Below are 27,159 nucleotides of genomic sequence, written 5' to 3'. Positions count from 1 at the left end.
ATACCATGTAATTTGTAAATCAATTTAAAACTGATAAAATTCTGTAAGTAGGAAAATTTCTAAATAATGAAGATCCCGAATCCTGCTGATAATTTGTGATGCTTTAAGCTTATCCATTCCAACAAATGACAGCACAGTGGTAAAAAACACTGACTGGGCATGCAGTCAGGAATACATATCCATACTTCAAGTAGAAAAAGCCATCAAAGGCTTGAAATGTGGAAAGGCAGCTATGGCTATGATAGATGATGATATTCGACCAGAAATGCTGAAGTATGGTGGTATAAGAGTCTTACAGTGGCTGCACTGCATAGTTCAGAAAGCCTGGACAGAGGGACGAATTCCTGATGATTGGAGTAGAGCTCTCATAGTACCCATATATAAGAAGGGAAATAAAACTGAATGTGAGAATTACAGACGTATATCCCTAATGAGTGTTCCAGGCAGGATTTATGCCAGTATACTTGAGAAATGGTTGAGAATTGTGGAAGAAAAGTTAGATGAAGAACAAGCTGGATTCAGGCCAAATAGAGGCTGTCAAGATCAGATCTTCACTTTAAGACAAATAGTCGAGAAAGCATGGGAATATAACAAAGATCTGTATTTAAGTTTTGTCGATTTGGAAAAGGCATATGATAAGGTGCCAAGAGAGAAGCTATTCAATACGCTGCAGTCATATGGTGTCAATGGGGCATTATATCAAGCAATACTTAGTCTTTATTTGAGTTGTAAGTCAGCAGTTAGAATTGAAGGAAGTACAGGAAGATGGTTTAATGTTAAATCTGGTGTGAGACAAGGATGTACGTTATCCCCTCTGTTATTCATTATCTATATGGATCACATTATGAAGGAAAGTGGTATTAAACATGATATCAAAATTGGAGATGTTAATGTCAGCCCTTTGCTTTATGCGGATGATGTTATACTTCTAAATAAATCCGCAACAAGTCTGCAAGATTCTCTGACTAAATTAAATAGTTGTTGTAATAGATATGGTATGAAGGTCAGCAATAAAAAGACATAGACAATGAAAATAGGCACAATTGTTGAAAATGTCAACTGCATTGTGAACGGAGAACCTGTGGAACAAGTAAAACATTTCAGCTACTTAGGCACGATTTTTACTGAAGATGGTAAATTAAATATAGAAATAGACAGAATCAGCAAAGCTGGTATGGTGGGAATTCAATTGAATAAATTCATATGGAATAAGAGAGAAATTAGTCGGAACACTAAATTAGCTGTACACAACACAGTGTTCAAACCAGTTTTAACTTATGGATCTGAGAGCTGGGTCAGAAGTAAAACACTTGACCAAAGACTAGAGACCACAGATATGAGAGTCCTGAGAAAGATTATAGGTGTGAACAGATGGCATCAATGGCAATATCATATTAAAAATGAGGATATTTGGAAAGAACTTGATATTGTCAGCATCCAGGAATGCATTAGCAGAGCTAATCTCAGGTGGTATGGTCACCTAAACAGAATGGGCAAGGAAAGATTAGCAAAACAAGTGTTCTTGTCTGCCAGGTTGGCAGGAAAACGACCCAGAGGAAGACCAAGATATAGGTGGATTGATATAGTACAAAGTGCCTTAGACGATAGAAATATAAGATCTGATAATTGGAGTCTTGACAAGTAACAGACTGATTTGGAGGAAAATTGTAGATAGGAAGTTAGTAATGATATAATTTTTTCATGTAGTACTATCATATCCTGTACACCCCTTGTGGGTACATGGCAGGAATTTGATGATGATGATAAAAATCAATAAAAATAATAAAATGAAATCAATAAAATAAAAACCAATTTATTCAAATTACGAATGATTCACTTTAAAACAATTTTCCGCACCCAATGGTGGTTTTTCCTGGCAAACAGGACAATAATAACGTGTTTCGCGTCATTGTGTGTTTTGTGTACATACTTGACATGGCTCTGTCAGCGAATATTTTTTTCTGTAGGTGGTAAAATTTCCAAATAATGAAGATCCCGAATCCTGCTGATAATTTGTAATGCTGTAAGCTTATCCATTCCAACAAAAACTGAGATAAATTGATCTCTAAATTTTAACGCAGTCATTTCGTTTCCAGTAATTATATTATAAAATTTATGCGCATTTTGAATGTATATATATATATATATCAAGAATGCATATTGCCAATTTCTTTGGCCATCTAATTGTCTTTCGTAAGGGGGAATAGTAAGAAAGCATTTCATCAGAAAGTTCGATGCCTGACATACCCAAATTATAGTCCCTAACGATATTTTTTTTTAATTGAATTTTACCATTTCGATTTTTTGCTTCAACTATTTAAAATTTGTGCATATTTGAAATGGAAAGAACTTCCCTCTTATCCTTCCATTTGCGATGATGAATTCATTATATTCATCATCGCTCATATTAGTGATGATAAAACTTGCTGATAAAGAATTAGCGTAAACTTCTAATTCTTTATCAGCAAGTTTTATTTTACTGGTCATGGTGAAACTGGAGGTTTTTAGAGACTAGATGCAATAAACACATTCGTCAGCGCATGTAATATATGGGTGGGCATGATATGAAATTATGCGTAGTGACCTTGAAGACGCAAAAGCGCTTGCCTTGCGGGAACAAACTATGCCCGAGGAGTGTGGCAGCGAACGTGTTAATCTGTATAAAATCCTTTAAGTAACTTAAATGTTTCTATCATATCCCCTCTTTTTTGCTTATCAATGGACTTTTGCAACCCAAAAATCCTCAATTTATCCTCATAGAAAGCATTCCACAAACTACTCATCATCTTAGTCACTTGCCTCTGGATCCTCTCCACCATTTCCTTATCTCCAAGAAACTCAAGTGACCAGACCTGAGCAGATTAATCTGGATGTGGTCATATCAAGGCTTTATAAAGAGGAATGATAACTCCTTTATTTCTGCATGTTAGTATGTTTTTCATAAACCATGCAATCCTGTGATCACATGGTTATTGAATCCTGTGGCTACCTTAAATATATGCCTCTAAAACTTCACTCTTTTCCTAGAGTGGTTTCCCTCAATGCAGTACCCAGCTTGCAATTTTTTTTTTTTTATTCCAAAATGCATCACTTTTCCCACATTAAATTTTGACATCCGTACTGACAGCCTATTTAAATCATTCTGCAAGCTCTTTACATCATCACTTGGATTAACTTTTACCCTACTCAACTTTACAGATTCAACCAGCAACTGAATATCTCCCTTCAAATTATTTCTTATATCATTTATGCACAAATTAAACAGCAGCAATCCAAGCACAGAGCCCTTCAGTACACCATTAGTCATCTGCCTTCACCTAAATTCTGCTCCTCCATATACTTTAGGGTTTCTTCTTGTTTGATATCCTCTTGTATCTATATAACCAGTTTCATATCCATCACGATTTATTATATTTTGTATACGAGAGTTCTGTGTGGTATCCTGTCAAATGCCTTTGCAAAATCCAGCAGTATCATTGTGTAGCCATTCCATTTATCCAACTGAGCTGTCACTCTATTACAAAAAATTAGTACATTTCTAAGGCATGACTGACCCTTCACAAAGCTATTCCCCCCCCCTACACACACACACATAGAGTGCTATATTCTTATGCACCCATTCCTGAATTCTCTTTTTGAGAAACTGAATAATTCACAAGTCAAGATCATATGCTCACTTTCCCTAATTAGAGGGAATGTAGCCATCTTGGTTATGAGCAGATCGTGGGATCCTATAACTAGATCTAACACCCTCGTATCCCGAGTCCTCTCCATCACATGTAGCTTCAAGTAATTATCTCTCAGTAAGTGTATAAATTCCATTTCCTTCCTGCCATGTGATCTTTCCTCATTCTAGTCTATATCTCCAAAGTTGAAGGTCCCCGTCCCCCACATAATAATTACTCGACCAGCACTCGTTGTACTAATCTGCTGATGCACATCTTCCACATCATCTCTGGTGCCACCTGGCATATAGCAGCAACCAATTTTTTTATTCTGTCCTGTTGGCCTCAATCTCACACCAGATTGCCTCAAAATAGCTACCATCTGCCCAACTGGCTCCTACTATTGTCAGCTGTAATTCATCTACTATCATCAACAGTACCTCATCCTGTCTACTCTATCCTTCTGAAAATACTAAATCCGTCACATGCTATTCCTGTAACTACATCATCTGCTGTTAGCCAAGTTTCACTAATGCCTATAACTTTTGGCAATACCATTCAATAACATTTAGAGATTCTAGTCTTGTTTTTCAGATTTAATTCTCTAGATTTCAGTAAGCTTTTCATATTATTGAAGGTTGTATAGAGAGGTAGCAGCTTGATATCGATGTCAGTCACTGATCTCAGGGTCAGGCTCTAGTCCTTACATACACTCAACTTTCACTTATAGCTCTAAGAAGTTGGTAGTGCACACCCTGGTAAAACTGCCTTGACTGGCAGGCTAAACTAAGTGAGGGTATCAGAGTATAGACTATTCTAAATAGGGAATGTCAATCTTTATGTGCATAAAGTCTGGAATGGCCAAGATGGCAGAAAAATCAACATTGATTGATCAATGACATTAAGGGCATGCTCTTGGCATCTAAGGGACATATACTTATCCATAGTCAACCATGAAACACACCATGTCACAATATGAAGTTAGAGATGTGGTTGAGCTCCTTGTAAACATCAGCTCATATAGCTACAGGGAAGAAGAGCTTGAAACCAGGAAACTGTAAGATAAGAACTACCAAGATAGTATATAAAAATGATATCCCAAACCCTCCAGGGAAGAAGGACATTCTCAGATGCCCATGTCTGAAAACCAGGAGCAGTCTCTTGAAACTAGTGATGCAGAATATCAGGACAGTCTATAAGGCAGGCAAATTAGACAACTTAATCCAGGAATTAGAAGTGATGAAGGCAGATATTGCAGGTACCAGTGAAGTTGGATGGACAGATACATGCATAATAATAAGAAAAAATCATACTATAATTTACTCTGGCAGTGACTTACATCTTAATGGGGTAGCATTTTCTAACTAATAAAATTGCCAACTCTCTCCATGGATATTGGCCTATAAACGATAGAATCATAACAGCCAAAATAACTGCACAACCATTTAACTTATATATTATCCAAGTGTATGTACCAGCTCAAGATCACCCAGAGTTTGAACAGTTTTATGAGGACGCAATCTCTAGTGCTAAGTCAGATGATATTACTATAATGATGGGCAACCAAGACGCAAAAGTGGGTTCAGAAAAAAATGCATTCTACATGGGTAATCAAGGGCTTGGAATTAGAATTGAAAGAGGTAGAAATTGATTCAGTTCTGTGAAATTAATGACAATAATTGCAAACACATTATTTAAACATCCTCCCAGAAGATTATATACATGGAAAAGCCCTGGAGACATCTATAGAAACCAAATTACTATATAATAAAAAGTACAGGATTCTGAAATGTAATAACACAAACACAAAAACATATCCTGGAGCAGACGTAGGATCTGACCATAATCCAGTGATTGCAAAAATCAAAATAAAACTTAAGATACCAAACCAACCATTCATAAGAGAAACTTATAATTCAGACTCACTTAACTGAGAAGTTAAAGACTACTTTATAAAAGAATTTACCAAGTCCCTTAATAAGTCTGACACCACAACTCAAACAAAGAAATAGAAGACCAGTTGAGTTGAAATTAATATGAACTGGCAAATATTCAAAAATAGCAATAACGAAGCAGCTAAAAATATGCTTCCACAATTAAAAAGGAAAAAGAATAAACCTTGGCTAAATGAAAAAAAACTTTAAATAAGTTAAAGAACAAAAAACCGAATACAAAAGCATGAAAAAGAAATAAAAAAGAATGCAGGAAAGACAAGGAGGAATGGATTAGGAATAAATGTACAGACACCTTGATAGAAAGCACAGAAGCAGAGAAATGACAAACAGGACAAATAAAGCAAATCACACAAGTGTCATTAGAGATTTGAGAGACAATATTCCAATTGATATGGAAAGCTGGGTTGAATATACAAGGAAATTATATGAACAACAAAGAAATAATATTCCCGAACAGACAGATTTTGAAGGATCATCCATTCTACTTTGAGAAGTTGAAAATGCTGTCAGAAAATTAATACCACTTAAAGCCACAGGAATAGATGGTTGAGGGTTTTAGATGAAGGACTGAAAATCTTAACAAAATTATGCAAAGAGATATGAGACTGGATTTCTATCTATTTATTAAACATTTAATTTGCATTTATTTTTTTATCTTTCCTAAAAGAATACCATATAAATCGAATTATTAATACAGTAATCGATCATGGACGAATTGTAATTTTTACCATTGATTATTAGATTTGATTAACATGATTTTGATATTTGTGGTAACATCAAGGGATTAATTAACCGTGTTAATCGAGGGATCGTCATCAAATTCCTGCCATGTACAGGATATGATAGTACTACATGAAAAATTTACATCATTACTAATTTCGTATCTACAATTTTCCTCCAGATCAGTCTGTTACTTGTCAAGACTCCAATTTTATCAGATCTTATATTTCTGTCCTCTAAGGCAGTTTGTACCGTATCAATCCATCTATATCTTGGTCTTCCTCTGGGTCTTTTTCCTGCCAACTTGTCAGAGAACGCTTGTTTTGCCAATCTTTCCTCACCGATTCTGTTTAAGTGACCATACCACCTGAGATTAGCTCTGCTAATGCATTCCTGGATGCTGATAATGTCAAGTTCTTTCCTAATATCCTCATTTTTAATATGATATTGCTATTGATGCCATCTGTTCATGCCTCTAATCTTTCTCAGGATTCTCATATCTGTGGTCTCTAGTCTTTAGTCAAGTGTTTTACTTCTGACCCATCTCTCAGATCCATAAGTTAAACTGGTTTGAACATTGTCTTGTATATTGCTAATTTAGTGTTCCGACTAACTTCTCTCTTATTCCATATGAATTTATTCAATTGAATTCCCACCATACCAGCTTTGCTGATTCTGTCTATTTCTATATTTAATTTACCATCTTCAGTAAAAATTGTGCCTAAGTAGCTGAAATGTTTTACTTGTTCCACAGGTTCTCCGTTCACAATGCAGTTGACATTTTCAACAATTGTGCCTATTTTCATTGTCTTTGTCTTTTTATTGCTGACCTTCATACCATATCTATTACAACAGTTATTCAATTTAGTCAAGGAATCTTGCAGACTCATAGCGGAATTATTTAGAAGTATAACATCGTCCGCATAAAGCAAAGAGCTGACATTAACATCTCCAATTTTGATATGTTTAATATCACTTTCCTTCATAATGTGATCCATATAGATAATGAATAACAGAGGGGGATAATGTACATCCTTGTCTCACACCAGATTTAACATTAAACCACCTTCCTGTACTTCCTTCAATTCTAACTGCTGACTTACAACTCAAATAAAGACTAAGTATTGCTCGATATAATGCCCCAATTGACACCATATTAACTGCAGCATATTGAATAGCTTCTCTTTGGCACCATGTCATATGCCTTTTCCAGATCGACAAAACTTAAATAGAGATCTTTGTTATATTCCCATGATTTCTCCACTATTTGTCGTAAAGTGAAGATCTGATCCTGACAGCCTCTATTTGGTCTGAATCCAGCTTGTTCTTCACCAAGCTTTTCTTTTACAATTCTTCTCAGCCATTTCTCAGGTATACTTGCATATATCTTACTAGGAACACTCAGTAGGGAAATACCTCTGTAATTCTCGCATTCAATTTTATTTCCCTTTTTATATATGGGTACTATGACAGCTCTACTCTAATCATCGGGAATTCGTCCCTCTGTCCAGGCCTTTTGTACTATGCAGTTAAGCTACTGTAAGACTTTTATACCACTATACTTCAGCATTTCTGGTTGAATATCATCTACTCCTGCTGCCTTTCCACATTTTTAAGCCTTTGATAGCTTTTTCTACTTCAAGTATGGATATGTATTCCTGACTGTATGCCTGTTGAGTGTTTTTTACCACTGTGCTATCACTGCTTGTTTCATTTAGCAATTTCTCGAAGTAATTACTCCATACTTCATGGATATCTTTTTCTGCCGTTTTCATGTCACCTTTATCATCTCTAACTCCTTTTACAGTACTCTTTCCTCCATTCCTAAGCTTCAACAACCTCCAGAATATTTTGCCACCTTCTTGATATTTATTTTCTATATTATTGCCAAATCCTTCCATGACTTTTGTTTAGCTAGTTTTACACAGTTTTTAGCTTTCTTACATTTGTTCTAAGAGCACAAGCTGACTTATTTGCCAGGAACTTTTGATATGCTTTCTTCTTTTCCTGCACTGCCGCTTTAACTTCCTTTGTCCACCATGGAGTTCTGATTTTTCTATCCTTGCAGACAACCTCACCACATGCCTCTCTGCCCGAATCAATCAAGGTTTTCTTCAAGGCTTTCCACTGAATCTCTAAAGTTTGGTTACTGTTCTCAAACTCTCATTTTTTCTTCAATAATCTTTGTGTATTTTAGTCTACTGTTCACATCTGAGAGCTGCTCAACTTTTATTCGCTTTAAAACTTTCTTACATGTTATTTTTTTCAATATGAAATTCAATTTTATCCTGCTCAAGACTAAATAGTGATCACTTCCAGTTTCATAATCCTCTGTACACTCTGGTGTCCTGCACCAGGGAGAAAACATCACTTTCAACAATAACATAGTTAATGAGACTTCTTCTTATTTCTTGCCTCTTCTCTCCATGTGAATTTGTGCACATTTTTATGTGGAACATTGTGTTAGTAATAACCTGTCCATGTCCTGAGCAGAAATTCAACAAATATTTGTGATTATTATTAGCTTTGCTCTTTTTTTCAAAATTTCCCAATATATTTTTGTATGTCTGACGATCATTTCCTACTCTGCTATTCAGATCCCCAACAAGGACCAACTTTTCCTTTTTCATTGTGTCAGATGCTTTCTCTAAATCCTCAAAAAATTCCTCCACATCTACCTTAGTAGAACCTTCTGTGGGACCATAGGCACAAATAAGTCTCATTGTGCAGTTCCCGATTCTGATATTTCCCCACATTACTCTACTTGAGACTGCCTGCCATTCAAGAAGATTAGCCTCGTATTTAGTGTCGAATACAATGGCTATTCCTTCTTTTCCTTGATTGTCATTGCCTGAATATAATATTTTGTATTTATTGCTCAGAAAGATCTCACCAGTTTTTGCCTTTTTTGTTTCAGTCATCCCTATTATGTCGATCTGGTACTTATCTAATTCCTCAGCTAGCTCCATTTCTTTGTCATTCAGGCTTCTTATGTTGATAGTACCGATCTTTAACTCTGGTGATGTTGAGATGGGGTGTTTTTTCAGATTTGTTTCAGTAGCTGACTTTTCGCTGTTCACCCTAGTTCCCTGGTGAAAACAACAGGGGCTTGTTTAACCGGGCGGCGCCTCAGCCAGCATGAAATTTTGTCATGTTGTACCATCATTTTGTAATTTGTTTTAAGCCAATAAGAATTAAATTTGGTCGGCTAAATCCCAAATTGCCAGCCCATCCTCGTTCGTTCAGTATCCAGGTAGATACCCAACAAGGTGCACCACGAGAAGGTGAGGATTGGACATTAGGTCAGAAGCCCTGGTCGGTTCTCCGCATTCCTTTAAATGGAGATTTCCTCTCAGTTATTCGGCTTTGACCCTTAAGCACTCCTAATCGAGGGATACCTGTACTTAAAGCAAATATACATGTTTTACTTAACATCTAAATAACTATCTATCATGCACACTTATAAAAAAAAAAAAATACAAACTACAATAAACTAACTCAGTATTATTAGCCAAAATTTGAAAAAATTACTTATCTTTCAGCAGCATTACCCAACATGAAAAAAAGCAAAAATCATATATTTTCCATACACAAGTAGTAAAATGATATTATTCTTATCATCATCATCACTACTACCCTAACATCTCACGGAGTCAGAGACTCATCTTCGAGGTCCTTTTGTCATACACACAGATCATCATACTGCACCTTAAACCCACTCAAATTCTCTGCAGACACAACACTCTCAGGTCAGGCATTCCAATCATTCACAACCCTGCATGCAAAAAAACTGCTTCTCATTCCCCTGCTCACACCCTCCTTATATAATTTCCAAAATCTCTTCAACATTGATCCTATAACAACCTGTTATTAACTTGTAGCTCTTTATCACCCCTCCTCCTATCCACTAGACTCTGTAGATTGCATCTTCTCAACCTTTCCTCATATTCAACTTTCCAGAGATCAGAATCTACCTTTAGTCAGTCGTTTCTAGATCCTTTCCAACATCTCTTTGTTGTTTTGAAAACCAGATGACCAAATCTGCACAGTAGTCCATGGTGGCCTAATCAGGGCCTTACACAACGGAACAAAAATCTCCTTGCTTCTACAAGTCAGTGTCCTCTGCATCATTCCCAAAATTCGTTGTGCTGTTCTCAAAATTTGGCAATGTGTCCTCTGAATTTTAAATCCTTATCCACCATCACCCCAAGATATCCTATATCCTCCACCTCCAAAATATATCTCCAACAAGCGTAAATTCTACATCCTATCTTTGTTTCTAAAATTTAAAACAATATGTTTTGCAGCATTGAACTGGCATCCCCACTCCTATGCCCATTCACTCAATCTATTAAAGTCTTCTTGTATGGCCACAATATCTGCTCTACTCTTCATAGTACATCCCAACTTTGCATCATCTGCAAACAACTGAATATCCCCATCCAAATCCTCTCTAATATCATTAACATGCTGGTTAAACAGCAGTGGGCCCTAAACCAGACCCCTGAGGCACACCACTAGTGACTTTCCTCTTTCGGGATATTGCTCTCTCATACACAACTTGCCGATGCCTATCAGATAGCCAGTCTCCAAAAATAAACTGCATCTTTAAGAATAAATGTAATCCAGTCCAATGCACTAATCTAATATCCAACCTCATCCATTCTAATTTGACTATCAACTTAACAGTAGTAATCTTTCAAAAGCATTTGCAAAATCTACTGTGTATCAGTCTCGTCTGTCCAATGAAGCCATCACCTTATTGTAATAAATAAGGTAGATTACTAAAGCATGATATCCCTTTAGCAAATCCATGCTGTCCATCAAAGATAATACCATTGTTGTCAACCCAATTCTGAATCCTAGTTCTCACCAGCTTCTGCAACACCTTAACCACACCATCTGACACACAGATGGGCCTATAATTTGATGCTTGAGTTCTCCCTTATGAAGCAGCACAATCTTGCTTTCCTTCCACTCCTTTGGAACTCGACCCAGTTCAAGACTGATATTAAAAAATATGTCAAAGCAGATGCCAACTCCCTTGTACATTCCTTCAAAATATGTGGTGATATATTATCAAGTTCCAGAGCCTTATTAACATAGAGTTTGCTCAACTCCCCATATACCTCCTGCTCACTTACAGTCAGTCTCTCCTCATCATCAACTGCTCTCAAACTCTCTCCATGATGTCACATTCACAAGAATGAAAGAACTTCCTAGGATTCTTTTTTGGCTTCATTAGCTAACTGCTGCTCATACTTCACTTTTGCTACCTTTACCAACCAAGCTCCTTGCCTGGTCTTTGTAATCCTCATGGATATATCACTTATTTTAAAAATACTCTGAATCAGAGGTAATTGTTAAAAGATTTTTTGATTGATAAATTAAGTATTTTCTTGGTATATCAAGTAAATTATAACACACAAGAAATTTTATTCTTGTTCCTATCCTGTACCCAAGTTTAAGCAAACAGCTTGCGTGTGAAGTATCTTCACGATTAGAGTAAATAGGTAATATTTCCTTGTTACTCCTCTAATAAATATTATTTTTATGTTAGGAGTACGCTTTTTTTTTTTTATAATGTCATTGACATTTTACTCAATTTTTAAGGCATTACTAATGTTTCAAAGACAGACAGAGAAAGAATAATTCGGACATACCTTTGTAGGATGTTGCTGGTTGTCTTTTTATATAGCAGCATCTGGCATATGTCGATATACATTTATCTGCTATTAAAGTATGACTGAAAGGAATGGGAGTTGGAAATGTGGAGATAGAGGGATGTGGGAGAATTATCGACCCACCCAGATTTTTTAAGAGTGGGCAGAGAATTCTTTGGGAGGGAAGTGAAAGATAGAAATTTTTGGGGAAGGAGAAGAATATGATGGGATAAGATCAGGGGTGGAAGTGAATAGTATTCAAGGATTGGACAGATTTGGGAGTTATACAGTATCAGGTGAGAAATTGCATACTGAGCATAAAACTACATTTTTACCTGCAGCTGTAGAAGCTGTGACTGAGATGTGTTTGTATTAGGAAAAGCTAAAGGTGTAAGTTAGCCTATGAGAAATGTGATCTTATTTAGAGATCTAAGTATTAAAAGTAAGGGAAAGTGAAGTGAGATTTCTTAGAAATAAGACATGTTTTGGTAGAACTGAGATTCAGAAGGTTATTCTCACCACACTAAAGAATAGCAAGGTGATTAAGAATCTATGGCATTATTGAAAGATCTTGAAACTTCAAGTGATTTGTGCACTACATGTTTCTTCACTTGAAGGAGAAAAATAGAATGCACTATCATCAGTAAAACTATGGATAAAATTGTGCGGGAAGAAGAGAGTTGGTGAAAGTATAAAGAGCCAGATATTAATACCAGCACCATCTAACATCAAATGTAGTGATGAAAAGAGAATGAATTTGGTCACCCATTGCAATGAATAGAAGACAGATAATAGGATTCTAGTTTGCTTAGCAGTCCTCTGTTCCCACATACCCTAGAATCCTGATATATGCCTGAGAAATGTCAAGAAGAACTATGAAAGTTTCTTCAAACTTTTCCATGGCCTATATCCAAATGTAGGTGATGATAGTTATCATATCTCTGACAGCACCACTCATTTGTGTATGATAACCAGACTCATTGTCATTTTTTTACATAATGTACCTGACCTTTACATGTTTTTTTTTTCTTTTCTGTCTCCCCTAAGTTATCTCAATTTTTCTCTTTGTTCCTTGCTGGCCTGGTTGGCTGAGTGGTTAGTGTATCCACTCTCCAGCCAAGAGACTGCGGATTCAGATCCCACCAAGGGCATGGTTATTTGTGATTGTACTAACCAATTACCATATGCACTGCTGTGACCCATGTCCTGGTGCAATATGACCTTTGATGTTTTTGCACCATAAAAAGAAAAAAAATCAAAAGAAATTTTTTCCCTTTTTTGTATTAAGCCATTGGCCTGTTACGGAGCTGTCCTAAGCCCTTCCAAGCTGTACCCATCCCAAGGATAAGGGTGGCTAGCCCTGTGCCTCCCATTGTGTCCTATATCTATAGATGCGTGTGTTCACGAGGCTGATTTGCCTGCTTGCGGAAGGAAAAACCCCAGATATATGTAGATTGTGCAAAAGGAATGATGTAGAATTTGTGGATCTGTGGTCTCTGTTTCAAGGAAAGAAGGATTTGTACAATGTAGATGGACTGCATCTGAATGATTTTGGTGTTAGATATCTGGAAAGAGCTTTGTTCACCAAGCATGCTGACGTACAAATTCATAGCATGGTAGGAGACATAAGCAATTAGGGTGGAAGCTAGTGAGTTTGTGTGAAGGCAACAGTGAAGTGAGTGAGTGTGAGAATTACCAAGTGAGGAATCTAGTTTCTCAAGCAAAAATATTGAATAGGTTAGTAAATTCAGAAAGTAAAGCTGTGTGGGGGAATAAAGGGATGTTGCCATTTCTATATGCTGATGCCAGAAGTATCAGGAACAAGAGGGACGAGTTTTTGGCATTGATTAGTGCAACCTCGTGAAAAGTTATAGGCATTAGTGAGACTTGGCTAACAGCAGATGGTGTAGTTACAAGGATTGAATGTGAAGGGCTTATTATTTTCAGGGAAGACAGAGAAGATAAGATGGGGGAGGAGTATTGTTGATGATAGCAGATGAATTGCAACCAAAAAGAATAGGAGACAGGTGGGAGGGTGTTCCCGTCAGGGAATTCATCGCCAAATTAGTACAGTGAGTACAGGTCGAGTGATTATTGTGTGGGACTTCAACTATGGAGATACAGACTGGAAGGAAGAAAGATCACATAGCAGAAAGGAAATAGAATTTATACACCTGCTGAGAGATAATTACTTAAGGCATCATATGATGGAGAGGACTATGGGTGGGAGAGTATTGGACTTGGTCATAGGATCAGAAGAGCTATCCATAACCAAGTTGACAACATTGCCTCAAATTGGTGAAAGTGACCGTGCGGTCTTGACTTGGGAAATTGTGAAACATGAGGAATATTTTATCAAGAAGGGGTATTTGTGGAACTACAAGGCAGGTGATTATGTGACATGCTTAGGAAGAAGCTTAAATCTGTACCATGGCATAAAACACTGCAGAGTAAGGATGTTAATAGTGCATGGGATATAGTTAAGGGTCATCTAGAGGAAGCAGTATTAAATTGTATACCTCGGGTAAGGAGGGTTAATCGGGTAGGAGTTAGATGGATGAGTAATATCATTAAGCACAAGCTGCAGAAGAAGAAATGCTGTGGAAGGTATATAAAGAGAAAGGTGACCAGTACTCACGAAGAGTACAAGACTCAGGCAAGGAAGTCGAAATCAGATTATGAGAAGAATTTAGTCGAGCAGGCCAAAGGAAATCCCAAAGAGTTCTTTCATTATGTGGCAAGTAAGAGGAAGAATGACTATGGAAGACTAACCTTAATGAGTGATGATGGTCACGAGGAGACGGAAATAGATAAAATAGTCGAGTTACTGAGTGACCACTTTACAAGCATATATATCTTCCTAATGAGGTTACTACTTTAACCTATGTGACAGACACTAATGTAGGAACAGAGGTAGATGAATTGGAGGTCCTTATGATATTGCAGAATCTCAATGTAAATACAGCTGTGGGATTAGATGGAATGTCAGCTTGGGTTTTGCGAGAATGTGCAAGGGAACTGGCAATGCCTCTGGCTAAGCTGTTTAATTTAAGTCTCGGCTCTGGTAGAGTTCCAAGGGAGTGGAAAGAGGACAAAATTATTCCTTTGTATAAGGGAGATTCTAAGACTACAGTACCAAATTATAGACCAATCAGTATCTCAAGCAAGGTGGTAAAAGTATTAGAAAAATTGGTAAAAAAGAGAATTCAGGAATGGGTAGATAATATGATACTGTATGAGGGTCAACATGGCTTTGTGAATGGTCAGTCATGCCTTAGTAATTAACTAACTTTTTATAATAGAGTAACAGCTGAGTTGGATGAAGGAAATGGCTACACGATAATTTTGCTGGATTTTGTAAAGGCATTTGACAGAATACCACATGGAACACTGTTATATAGATTAGAACAAATGGTGTTGGATATGACACTGTTTAAGTGGATAAGAGGGTGGCTGCTGGACAGATATCAAAAAGTGATATATGGAGAGGGCAGAATCGAGACAAAAGCAGGTGACTAGTGATGTGCCACAAGGTTCAGTGCTGGGACAATTGCTGTTTAACCACCTTACCGGCCATTATGGATCAAATACACATCCTCATATGCTTCGTATCCATCATATATTTCAATGTAATATCAATGGTATTACAATTTTAATATGCACTTCACATCCATAGTAACGTTGACGTCTATAGACGTCTTGGCCGGTAGCGTGGTTAATTTGTACATAAATGATATAGGAAATAACTTGAAAGGAAATATTCAGTTGTTTGCTGATGATGCAAAATTAGGTAGAGTATAGTTAATCATCGCATTGTGTAGAGCTTGCAGGACACTTTAAATGGGCTGTCAGTATGGGCAAAATGGGTGTCAGTTTAATGTCGAGAAATGTAAAGTTGTGCATTTTGGGATAAATAGATTACAGGCCGTTTATCACATTGATGGCACTGTACTCCAGAAATAGATGAAGCTAGACATTTATGAGTGGTGGTAGACAGAGAGTTAAAGTTTAGAGGACACATTACTAAGGTAGCACATAAGATTACTTGGCTAGTGAAGAACACATTAACAAGTAGAGATAAGAAAGTTGTAATTCCTCTTTATAAGACCTTGATATGCCTACATCTGGATTACTGTGCTCAAGTATGATACCCTGGGTTTCTTGGGGATGTGGAAGTGGTGGAGAGGATTCAGAGGCGAGTGACCAAGATGGTGAGTCGCCTGTCGAATGTGATGTATCCTATGAGGATAGATTGAAGGTTGTGTGGATTGCAGAAGTTGGTTGATAGGGGATATGATAGAAAAATTTAAGTTGCTTAAAGGATTTTATAGGAAAGATGCAAGGGAAATGTTTCAGCTTTTGGCTAAAATGACCAAAACAAGAGGGTCATCCTTGGAAGTTGAATAAAGGTGTGGTCAATAGGGTGTGAAGACTAGATTTTTTGCTTGGAGAGTGGTGAATGAGTGGAATGGTTGCCACAATCAGTTATGAGTGCTTTTTCTGTTAATGGGTTCAGAGCAGTATGATAGATGATATGGATAGATTGGTTCTCCCGCGATCAGTCTTCGGACTTTATGGAGGTGCCCGTATAATAATAATATAAAGGTTCTCATTTCTGGATTCTATGCTATCATTATCCTTGGCTTTCGATGCTGCTCTGTTCTGCCAATTTTTTGTACTATTTTTAAAAACTATCTTAGTTAACAGTATGTCTTATAATACATAAATATATACATAATATATACATACATAAATGATAAAACAAAGCACCAGTAGTTGAAAAATCGCTTGATAGGATTATGTGACTAGATAACTGAATTAGCTGGATATTTGACTAGTGAATTTGTTTAAAAATATACAAATGCATTTAAGAATTTAATATATTTTCATATGTACTCAGCAAAATTGACTGTGGAACACACTTGAGTATATACTTATAAAGACCAGGTAGAATTAGAAACATCTCTCATTCTAGCATGACGTGGTGAGTTGCTACAAAAATTGAGGCTAAAAGAACACCACCTGCTCACTACTCTCTTTGGAGAACTAAAAATGCATTACAGAAGTATTTTATTTACTTTTGATCTTAACATAATTTGACTTCACAGTTTAGTAACTTTAATTAATAATTTCACTTTTATTATATGTATTTTGAGTATTTAATTTTCACTTATTCTTATTTCAGTAACTGAAATGCTCGTCAATGTTCTGAGTATCTGTTCTGATGATGAACTGATGTCTGATGGAGAGGAATCATTTGAAGGTATGCATGTGCTTCTCTTTTTTTTTTTTTTAATATATAATAGAATGTAATGAACTGTAATTCATGCTTGGAATCTTTAAATTAAATAATCATCTTTATGTTTTCAGGTGCAGTGTCACACAAATAAGATCATCCTAACCATTTCACATTCTTTATTCCCATTTCTCTTAGCTCTATGAACTGTTGTCCATGTACCAGGAAAGCTATTCAGAGGAACAGCAGAAGGAAAATACCTAAGTTGTTTGGTGGGGAAAAAATAATGGCAAACATAACAAAGAAATAATTTTTTTTCCCTTCCTCAAGTGGGATTTGAATCTAGGTCTTTCAGCATATTATGTATAGCAGTACTTGCTCATTGAGTTGTGTAAATTAAATGGAAGCAATAACTTATGTTCAAAAATTTCTCAATTAAAACTGGCATTGAAATTGAAAGAAAAGAGGAAGGTTGCTAATTGTGTGTATTTCAGTGGATTTTAGCAGAGAGTGGAGGAATTATTGATGAAATCTCACTGATGAAACTTCAGTAAAGATCAAAACCAGTCTGGGCAGTGTCACTTTGCATTATGAAATACTGGGGCAGTTGATGTTGAAGCCAGCAGCCTCTGTATATTATTATCATCATCAGACCTCCATTGGGTCAAGATACTCATCACAGGAGGTCCCACTCACATGCACAGCTCATCATACCTTGATTTAAATGCATTCACTGTCTCTGTACACACCACACTTCATTCCAGTTACCATTACTCTCCATGCAAAAAATGTACTCCTCACCCACCCACCTCCTTTATACAGCTTCTGGGGGATGACCTAGAAGCTATATAAGGAGCTGTTCTCCTTCTGTCTCAAGACATTTACAAGGAGCCTGGCCATGGAGAAACTTCATGTGCAAACCAAGTATCTCCATTGATACTTGGATAAAGGATTAAGCAAGAATATAATTTCTAGACAAGCATAACGAAGTTCCAAAACTGGGTGTTATTTTCATGCCATAAGTATGTTTACTGAGGTATTGATTATGAATCACTTCATGCTTTCCTTCAATTGATTTAATTATATGAGAGAAAATTCTCACCAAGAGCAATAATGCAGTGCATTAATAGCAAAATTATGTAATTTCATGATAGACAAATGTTTTTGTAATAATTTATCTGTTAGCGAAGTATTAGTTTAAAGAGAAACTATATTCAAGCTTAGACGTGTAATGGACTTTGTAGGCAGTCCAGATATTCATCAAATTTGATAAATATCTGTCAAATTTGCACACATAATATCAAATAATAATAATAATGGTAACAGCAATAGATTCTCCAATCTCCTACTCTGAACAGCTATTATGTGGAACACTTTGAACAGCATATATTAAACACTCCACATTCTATTTGATTATGTTATGCAGAGGACATATTTGTAGTTTGGAACTCTTTCTTGTTGGGATTAGATATTTTTCAAAGAAAAATCTCTTCCATCTCTATCCATTCTAGAATCAGATTCACCTTAGAAGTAGAACCCAATAATAGTCTTCCATTCTTAGATTCTCTAATCCTAAGACAGATGATGGCAGTTTATTTACAGTTTTCTGTCTATAGGAATAAAACCAATACAGAAAGATACATCAATGCCACACACCATCTTCATCATCCTTCTCGAAAGTCTGGCATTATCAAAAACTTTAGTAACTCATGTTCACACACTTTATTCCACTGAAGCTCTTTTACATCAAGAATAGCAGCATATTAAATTAACGGCCTCCATCCTTATTCTCCTCAAAAGGATATTTATGTAAGTCTCCAGATCTGCTTCTGTTCTGTTCACAAATTAGCAATGTTTTTACATTATTTACATTCTCTGAAATGTCAACTGTTTTCTCTGTCCCATCACATTGGTTCCTTGTGCTTGTGGTCTTTTATATTATAGTCAGATGGGTAGATTTGCTGTAGAATATTTAGCACAGCAGGAATAAATTCTTTTTCATTAGTCAGACAAATGAAATCTCTTTTGTATCTTCAAGATAGAATCTTTTGGAAAAAGACTAAAGTGATGCATAAAACCTATTTTTAATGGAAAGATTGGATAAGAAAGTTCTGAAGTTCATTCATTAGTCTGATTGAAATAAGAATGACTGCCTCAAACTTTCCCAATTTTGTTTCACCATTGCAGTTTTTTATTTTTATTATTATTATTATTATATATTTTATTTTATATATATATATATTATTATTATTATTATTATTATTATTGACTCGGGATGTATACATTTAGAAAATTAATATTTATACTGACTAGAACTCGAGAAAGTATAACACAAAAAAACTTGAATGAATCACGACTAGTTTCATCGGTGTCCAGACTTCTTCAGGTGAGTAAGAAATAACACAAAACTTATAAAATTAACAAGTAAAAAACATGGACTTTTCAGCTTAATAAAATGAAAAAGAATAGCAACAGTCATATTTGAATTGGTGAACGTGTGCTATTGTTACCGTGAGTCGAATGTGAGTGGCAGCTGATTTTAGAGTGCCAGTACTGGTTTACTGTGCTATGGGAATCAGGCAAACTGTAGTTCAGGTTGTTGTTCATGTGTGAAGGGTCCAGAACTATTTCTTTGGATTTTACAATTTGTCTTTCAAATTCATCATTGCATATATACAAATTGGTCATGCGGTCCCAATCAATTTGACGTTCTTCTAGGTTAGAGTTGATGGAGAAAAGAACATGACTGGAAAGGGCATTTGCTCGTGTTCTTCTGTAGGAGATGTCACGTCTATGTTCCTCAAGACGTAGTGAAATAGATTTATCTCTCTGATCAAAATAAGGTCGACCACAGTTGCATAACTTTATAAACACCTGGAAAATGCAGTTGGTTGTGTTTTGGTTTTGGCAGTGGTATAGTTGGTCTTTATGTTGAATTTCTTCATAATCCTAGCTAGTTTTGGAGTAAGAGAGCTAATAAATGGTAACTGGATGTGAGTGATAGGGTTGGATTCATCTTCTTGTCGAGGTCGTTGACGTGGTCTCAAACGTTTAGTGATGTTACGAGATGAATATCCATTATTTAAGAAGGTGCTTTTCAGGAAGTTGAGTTCAAATGAGTTCCCATGAGTTCCAGTTTTGTTTTTTACCTTGTTAGTTTTATAAGTTTTGTGTTATTTCTTACTCACTTGAAGAAGTCGGAACACCGATGAAACTAGTTGTGATTCATTAAAGTTTTTTTGTGTTATACTTTCTCAGGTTCTAGTCGGTATAAATATTAATTTTCTATATATATATATATATTTTAGAGATTAATTACTTTTTCACTTTGGATGCTAATCCTCTCCTCATACATGTTATATCTCATATTGTAATGTGCTTTTTCATTTTTTTAATTGCATTTTTGTTCCTTTGAACCATTCAGATGCAAAATTCTGTACCTGTAACAAAAATTTACGAAAGTTTTTCCATTTATAATTTTTGTCATAATGTCTTTGTCATTTCTATTTTTCTTCAAAGTCATTGAATACTGTTTTCAAATTTGGTGTGCTGGTACCGTAAGAGCTCCTTAAAACACTTGACTAACTACAGAAGTAGCTGAAATTGAAGAAGTAATTGAACTTAAAAGCGGAGTGAAAAGGTGAGAGATGGGTCATTAATCAACTGCTTACATTTTCTACAAATATTTTTGTAGTTACTGTTCTCCAAACATGACATCAATAATTGTCCTGCTCCCTTCTAAGGCTGTTATAACATGTGCAGCAGTAATTCAAACACTCCTTTGTAGTTCAACTCCAAACACACAGAACACATTTTTCTTCCTCTTTGTTCATTCCTTAAGAAATTTATTTCTACAGCTGTCTGAAAAGTACAATCTTCAGGTTGTCATATCCAATGTTAAGAAATGTTTTCTTTCTTTTCCATCTACAGTACTAATGTACCACAGGCTGAACAATGTCTCATGTCTGCAGTTATCATTTAAAAAATAAAATAAAATTTAGCCAATAAAGTCAATAAATTATTTCTATCCCATCTGTTTTTTACATGTGGAAGAATACTAGCAACACATATTTAGTACCCTATAGGGTTTTATGTTAGCTTGCATTTTTTTTCTCTTCAAGTTTTATTTTATTGTTTCTCAACTTTTATTTCATTATTATTATCTTCTATGACGGTGGTTATTTCTTAAAAACATAGCCTAGTACAAATGAAACCAACTAAAGACTGTGATTTGAAACAGGCTGCTTGAAAATCTATAAACATGCAAAATAGTCTTTTGTAAAGATAATGAGTGACATAAATGCAAACAGAAAATTTTAAGATAAGTCAAGCACAAATACTGATCAGCTGTAGACATGCATTTTGTAAAGAACAAGCCTATATGAATAGTACCATCTTAAGTATAAAGTCAGGCTACAAGATAAAGTTGGAATGGGGATTATTTAGTTTTAAACTAATCGGATGTTATCTTCTTTTCAGCTTGTGGCTGCTCTTGCTATAAATATAAAATTGTTGTATTTTTTACATTTTGAATTCGCTTGCTGCATTGTTAATGGTGGACATTAAGTTCCTGTTCAAAATATTTAATGAAATATGCGATAATTTCATATTATGAATACACTTTCTTTCTTTCATATACATGTTCTCTTTCAAGTTTGACACTTAAAATAAAAGCGTGATAACAGACCAGGAGGTAGGACCCCTGTGCCCTTATCTATTTCCAACTACAACAAAGAGGCTAGGATGTGAAAGTCACAAGAATGGTGAGATTAGAATAAACACTTCAGTGCCTTTGGCATCTGATGTTGCCAAAATTTTTTAAATTAGGGAAGCTAGAATGCACATAGTAACATGGAATTTAAGAAGTTTATTTCAAACTACAAAATATTAAACAAAAAATGGATGAAATGAACATCAATATTGTTGGAATAAGTGAGGCTAGATAGACAGGATCTGGAGAGATAAAGACAGGTAGGTAAGTACTTACACGTGAGCTTACTCACATGTGGAAGCAAGCATGCAAATGGAACAGAAATTGTAATGGACAGTTATTCTTCAAACATTTAAATGGTTTCTGACCCATCTCAGACAGAATAATTATGATTAAGCTGAAAGCCACACCAATCAGTTTATGCATGTTATAAATATATTCCTCTACCTTAGATCATCTAGATCAGGGATGGCCAACCTATGGTTCATGTGTGAAAAGGGGCGCATTGGGTGATTTGAAGGGGCGCATTGTATCCCAATGACAATAATAAAAAAAATAAGACTGTTTATGCAAAAAGCCGATTTGTGGAAAAAAACAAAAACTTAGTAATTAGTTTTAGCAGTTTTATTGTTGCACATTCACTTGTTTGATCCTGAAGTTCCAAGCATTAGCAACAGCAATGCATCACAGGTTCTGTCAGTCAGTTTACAATTGATACTCGTGTGGTACGGAGTTGTGCTTTGTTCATCCTTTGTGAACATTTGCAGTTTCGTACTTGCATTAGCCACCCCCTGATGATACAATTAAGAGATTGTATGAAAAGATAGGCATCATTAAAACTACTAAAAACAGCCGAGTTCTTGATAGTGATGGATGAAATGAATGCCAAAGTTGGCAATGTGATATGAAAATATAATGGGAAAATTTTGGATCAGGGAGAAAGAAATGACTGAAGTGAAAAACTAATTGAATTCTCACCTAAACTAACAAATTTTATTGAATAGCAAATCATGACTTATGGTGTGCTATGTAATGAATATATTAATATATGTGAGTCCTCTATAATATAAGAAAGAAGACACAAAGAGAAGAGACAGCAGGGGGAGAAGCAGCAGGAGGGGAGTGTAATAATGGAATCTCTGTTGGAATTTCAGTCAATAGTGCCTGTTAGGAAGGATTCCATCAAAGAATTTGAATATGCTATCTGCTTATAAGTGTTCAGCAAAATATCAAAGAAGAGATAAGTACTCAAAATGAGTGCCATACTCCCAAAAGCAGTGCTGATACATAATTCAACAGAAAGAAAACAAGGAATCTATAAGAAGTCTATAAGATATTAAAAATCTCCAAGGAAGAAACTCCTAGTATAAATTCGTCACTCAGAATATTATGTTCTCAAGCCAAGTTTGAGAACCTAATGTTGGTCGAGTCGTTAGCACATTTGCTCTCCAACCAACAGATGGGAGGTTCGAATCCTGCTCTGGGTATGCATGTTTGTGATTGCCTTTAGATGGGAGATAAATTTCAGTGCCTGGTGTGAGACTGCTGCTTAGCCTGTTTGGAAGCTTGAAATGGCTTCGAAAAGTTCCATGTTTGGTCTCCAGGACAGGGTTTCTAGAATGTGTAAAACATAAATTTAAAAGAATATAAAAAATATAAAATTAATAATAAAAAAAATCATTAGCCTGCCCACTGTTTAAATGTATTATAGTTTTATGAAAAACACTTTGTGGGTGGGAACCACATAAAAAAGTAGAGTATGATTCCAAATAATTATCATACAGAAGGCCAGAAGAAATGTGTCCCCCCCATGAAGAATACTGCAACATGCTGGATGCTGGTGAGACTAGCTGATTTTCTCGCTGTTGGTAAAATTGCACTCACACCTAGGAACTGACTTCCTCATGAACAAAAGTTTAGTTCGGCATGTGAATGTATGTGTAACATCTAGTTTGTTCGTTAGAACTTTAGATGTCACTTCAAGTTTAATTCCTTATGAATCAAAGGTAAACTATTTAAATTTTTGTTTAACATAAAGTGCTCAGAGTACATGTCTAAACTAATTAAATGTTTAAGTGCATTAAGCATAGAAGCTGATTTTTTTTTAATTTGTCGAACTAAAATTCACTGTTTATTGAATTTTGTGTTAATGTTATCAATTATTGAGTCTTTTCCTGAAATCTATGGTGACACCTCATTGTCTACTGTCTTAAAAAGATAAGTAATCCTTCCTTGTGCAATCAGATGTATTTGTTTCCTACCAACACAGCTCAGTACTGTGAAGCACATGGCCCCCTAAAAGGGCTATAACACCTGATAAGGAATCATATTATATAATGATTAAAAACAGGTTTAGAAACTCAGATTAAAACTTATTCTAGTGCTGATTGTAATTCATATCACAAACCATTAATAGCTGCAGTAGAAATAAAATTGGAGAAGTGAACAAAAAGTATTAATAAAAACTCAACTAAATTGGAATGATAACAGGCTTCAAATAAATATGCATGAGAAGCATGATCAATTTAAAGAATTATTTATAGTGAATATGGGAAATGGAAAATGAGGGCAGTGAAGCAGGTCTAATAATGAAGGTGGAATGATTTCGAAAAAATAATGCTCAAAAGAAGAAGTAAAGAACTATAGACCGATTAGTATTCTGTCTAATCTGTATAAAATTCTCACAAAAGTAATAACAAACAGTTATTACTTTTCAAATCAACGTTTAGCATTTATTGATTATGAAAAAGCATTTGACTCCATCAAAACCAATGCAATAATCAAGGCACTTCAGAATCAGGAAGTTCCTGGAGAATATACAGACCTCCTCCAGGAAATAGAAAAGAAGACGAGTGATGGACCACTATACTAAAAATATCGCACTGCAGCAACAATCCAACTTCACACGAGTAGCAATAGAATACTGATTGAAAAAAGTGTCCGACAAGGAGACTCTCTATCACCAAAAATCTTCATAACAGTCCTTCAAGAAATATTTAATAATATAAACTGGACAAATTTTGGTATAAAAATTAATAAAAACAACACACCTAAGATATGCAGATGATATCATAAAATTTGCAAACACTCCAGAAGACCTTAATATAATGATAGATCTATATAATGAAAGCAGAAAAGTTGGTCTAAAAATAAATAAAGAAAAAACTGAAATCATGTTTAATCATTTTGTAGCTCCAAAAAATATAAAAATAGTGTTAAATATTGTCGTCTGTGCCATTGTTATGTCGTTACTTTTCCTAAAATAATTTACTTTCTTTCTTTATGAATTTACCTCTCTACAATGACTACAAGACCTACAAAATTTCCCTGACTAATATCTGTATTACTTGTTACGTGTTCATTCTATAAGGAAAGCAAATTCTATATCTCTAGCCAATTCCTAATTTTACTCACGTGCTTACCCTGACTGATAAAGGTTATTCCTTGCTAAAAGAAACTAATCCTCTAATTTCTTTCTTGGGCAGTCTCCTCTTCAGATATTGACAAATTTATTTTTTAAAGCTGTGCCAGCCAATATCTTAGAATAGAGGGGACTCTTATTCAGGGAGACTTTTCCAGACGTTTGGTGCACATAGGTGAATAAATTTAGTGCTTAAACTCATAAATTAAATGCTTTACTGTGGCTAAGTAAATTCTGGTTTGCAGTCGTAACCTTTATAACAACATGTCATACCTTTCTTTCAATTCCCCCGCTGTGGTTCAGATTAATGAGTGGTAGTTTTGATTCATATCACAGGCAAAACTCAAGTATAGAAGAAAAAAACATATTTATTGGAATCCGAAGACACATACACTTGGACCAATCTCATTTTCAATTAATCCAATGACATGCTAAATCAAACTGTATCAAACTGATTAATACTCTAATGCATGAACAATAAATCCTTCTTTTGAGTTAGAGATTAAACACACATAATATACACATTATACACTTCTAATCAATATTCTACCCACTATGTTAATCTTGCACATTAAACTAGTCATAATCATCTATGATCATTCCAGACAATTTGTCTTATGGACATTAGCCACTGCTAAATAATCACTTAAACTTCTTAAATACTGTCCATACTCGATTATTACACACTACAATGATCTTTCCCTTTTACTAACTGGGTAATTATACAACAAAATCTGTACTCTACCATTTCTTGGGGCAGGATCTCCAGGTCCGTCTGAACTCTCCTTCTTTTTGTGAATTATCCTTTGATTCTTCCATAAGCCTGCGTCCATGTGGCGGGTCACTATGGTCATCAAATTAAGCTATGCTCTGCACCTGGCATTTTTCCCTTGTCTATTCTCGATCTGTTTCGGGCCATCCTCGTTTCTACTGCCGGTTCATAGGATACATCCGCGATATTATTCCGTCGGAACTTTCAGCGAAGGAGCAAAGACAGCATATGCCAACATCTCACGCTTTAGTACCAGCAGAAATTCAGACATCAAAGGGAAAGGCGCACCGCCCGATATCATACTATCGCCAAGAAACACCATCAGGAACTTCCGGTCCACAGGAGAAGTCGAATCGTCATCCAGCAAATAGGCGAAAAAAAGCCTTGAGAAAGGGGTGCAAACCCTTTTTATTCTCCCTTCACTTTCCCCCTTTTTAGCACCCTGTTACTAGCTGTGATAGTGCCCTCTTACTTTCTGTGATCTTTTCCCGCCCGCTACTTTCTTCGTCCACAGGAATTTTGGCGCATCACGAGATTTCTAGCAGCATCTTCTGGGAAACGAATGTGCGTTGCTTTCCAAGATTGCCAATACCTCACATCCGCCTGTGACCTTTGGACTGTTGTTTACATCTAATTTACCCATTCATTGTATATGTGATGCATTCGTATAATACCAATTTATACACAAAGTTCTTTACATGGTCTTACAATTGTATTAAAATGAGGTAATTCTATTTCTATTTACAGTTAGTATACTTTATTTCTTCTGCTCGAGTACAAGTTTTTTCTCTCAGCTGATTTTTCTGACTTGTTAAATCCTGAATGAACTGTTTCTTTTTTGAAGTTCTTCATTCAGGATGTAACAATAGAAAACTATTTCTTAGAAAGAGTCTCTTCATACACATATTTAGGTCATTGAAACTTGGTCTCTGACAAAAACACTGACAAATAAACTAGCAACAACTCAAAAAAAAAATGGAAAAGCTGATGCTAGGCATCACATTAAAAGATAAGAA

The 27,159-nt window shown here is 35.6% G+C and overlaps 1 protein-coding gene across 1 annotated transcript in view; it reads left to right on the top strand.

Annotated features, from left to right (window-relative positions):
• Positions 1-27,159, top strand: part of LOC150096366 (serine/threonine-protein phosphatase 2B catalytic subunit 2-like) — a 308,592-nt gene that overhangs the window by 235,130 nt on the left and 46,303 nt on the right. Inside the window, exon 10 of the mRNA XM_090408945.1 lies at positions 17,189-17,266. Within this exon, the coding sequence (XP_090265071.1) occupies positions 17,189-17,266 (78 nt within the window). The remainder of the gene's footprint in view (positions 1-17,188; positions 17,267-27,159) is intronic.

Source organism: Typopeltis vanoorti, chromosome 19 (assembly GCF_054136105.1).
Source record: "Typopeltis vanoorti isolate ZY-2024b chromosome 19, IOZ_Tvanoo_1.0, whole genome shotgun sequence".
Taxonomy (NCBI): domain Eukaryota; kingdom Metazoa; phylum Arthropoda; class Arachnida; order Uropygi; family Thelyphonidae; genus Typopeltis; species Typopeltis vanoorti.
This window is presented reverse-complemented; position numbering and strand designations above follow the sequence as displayed.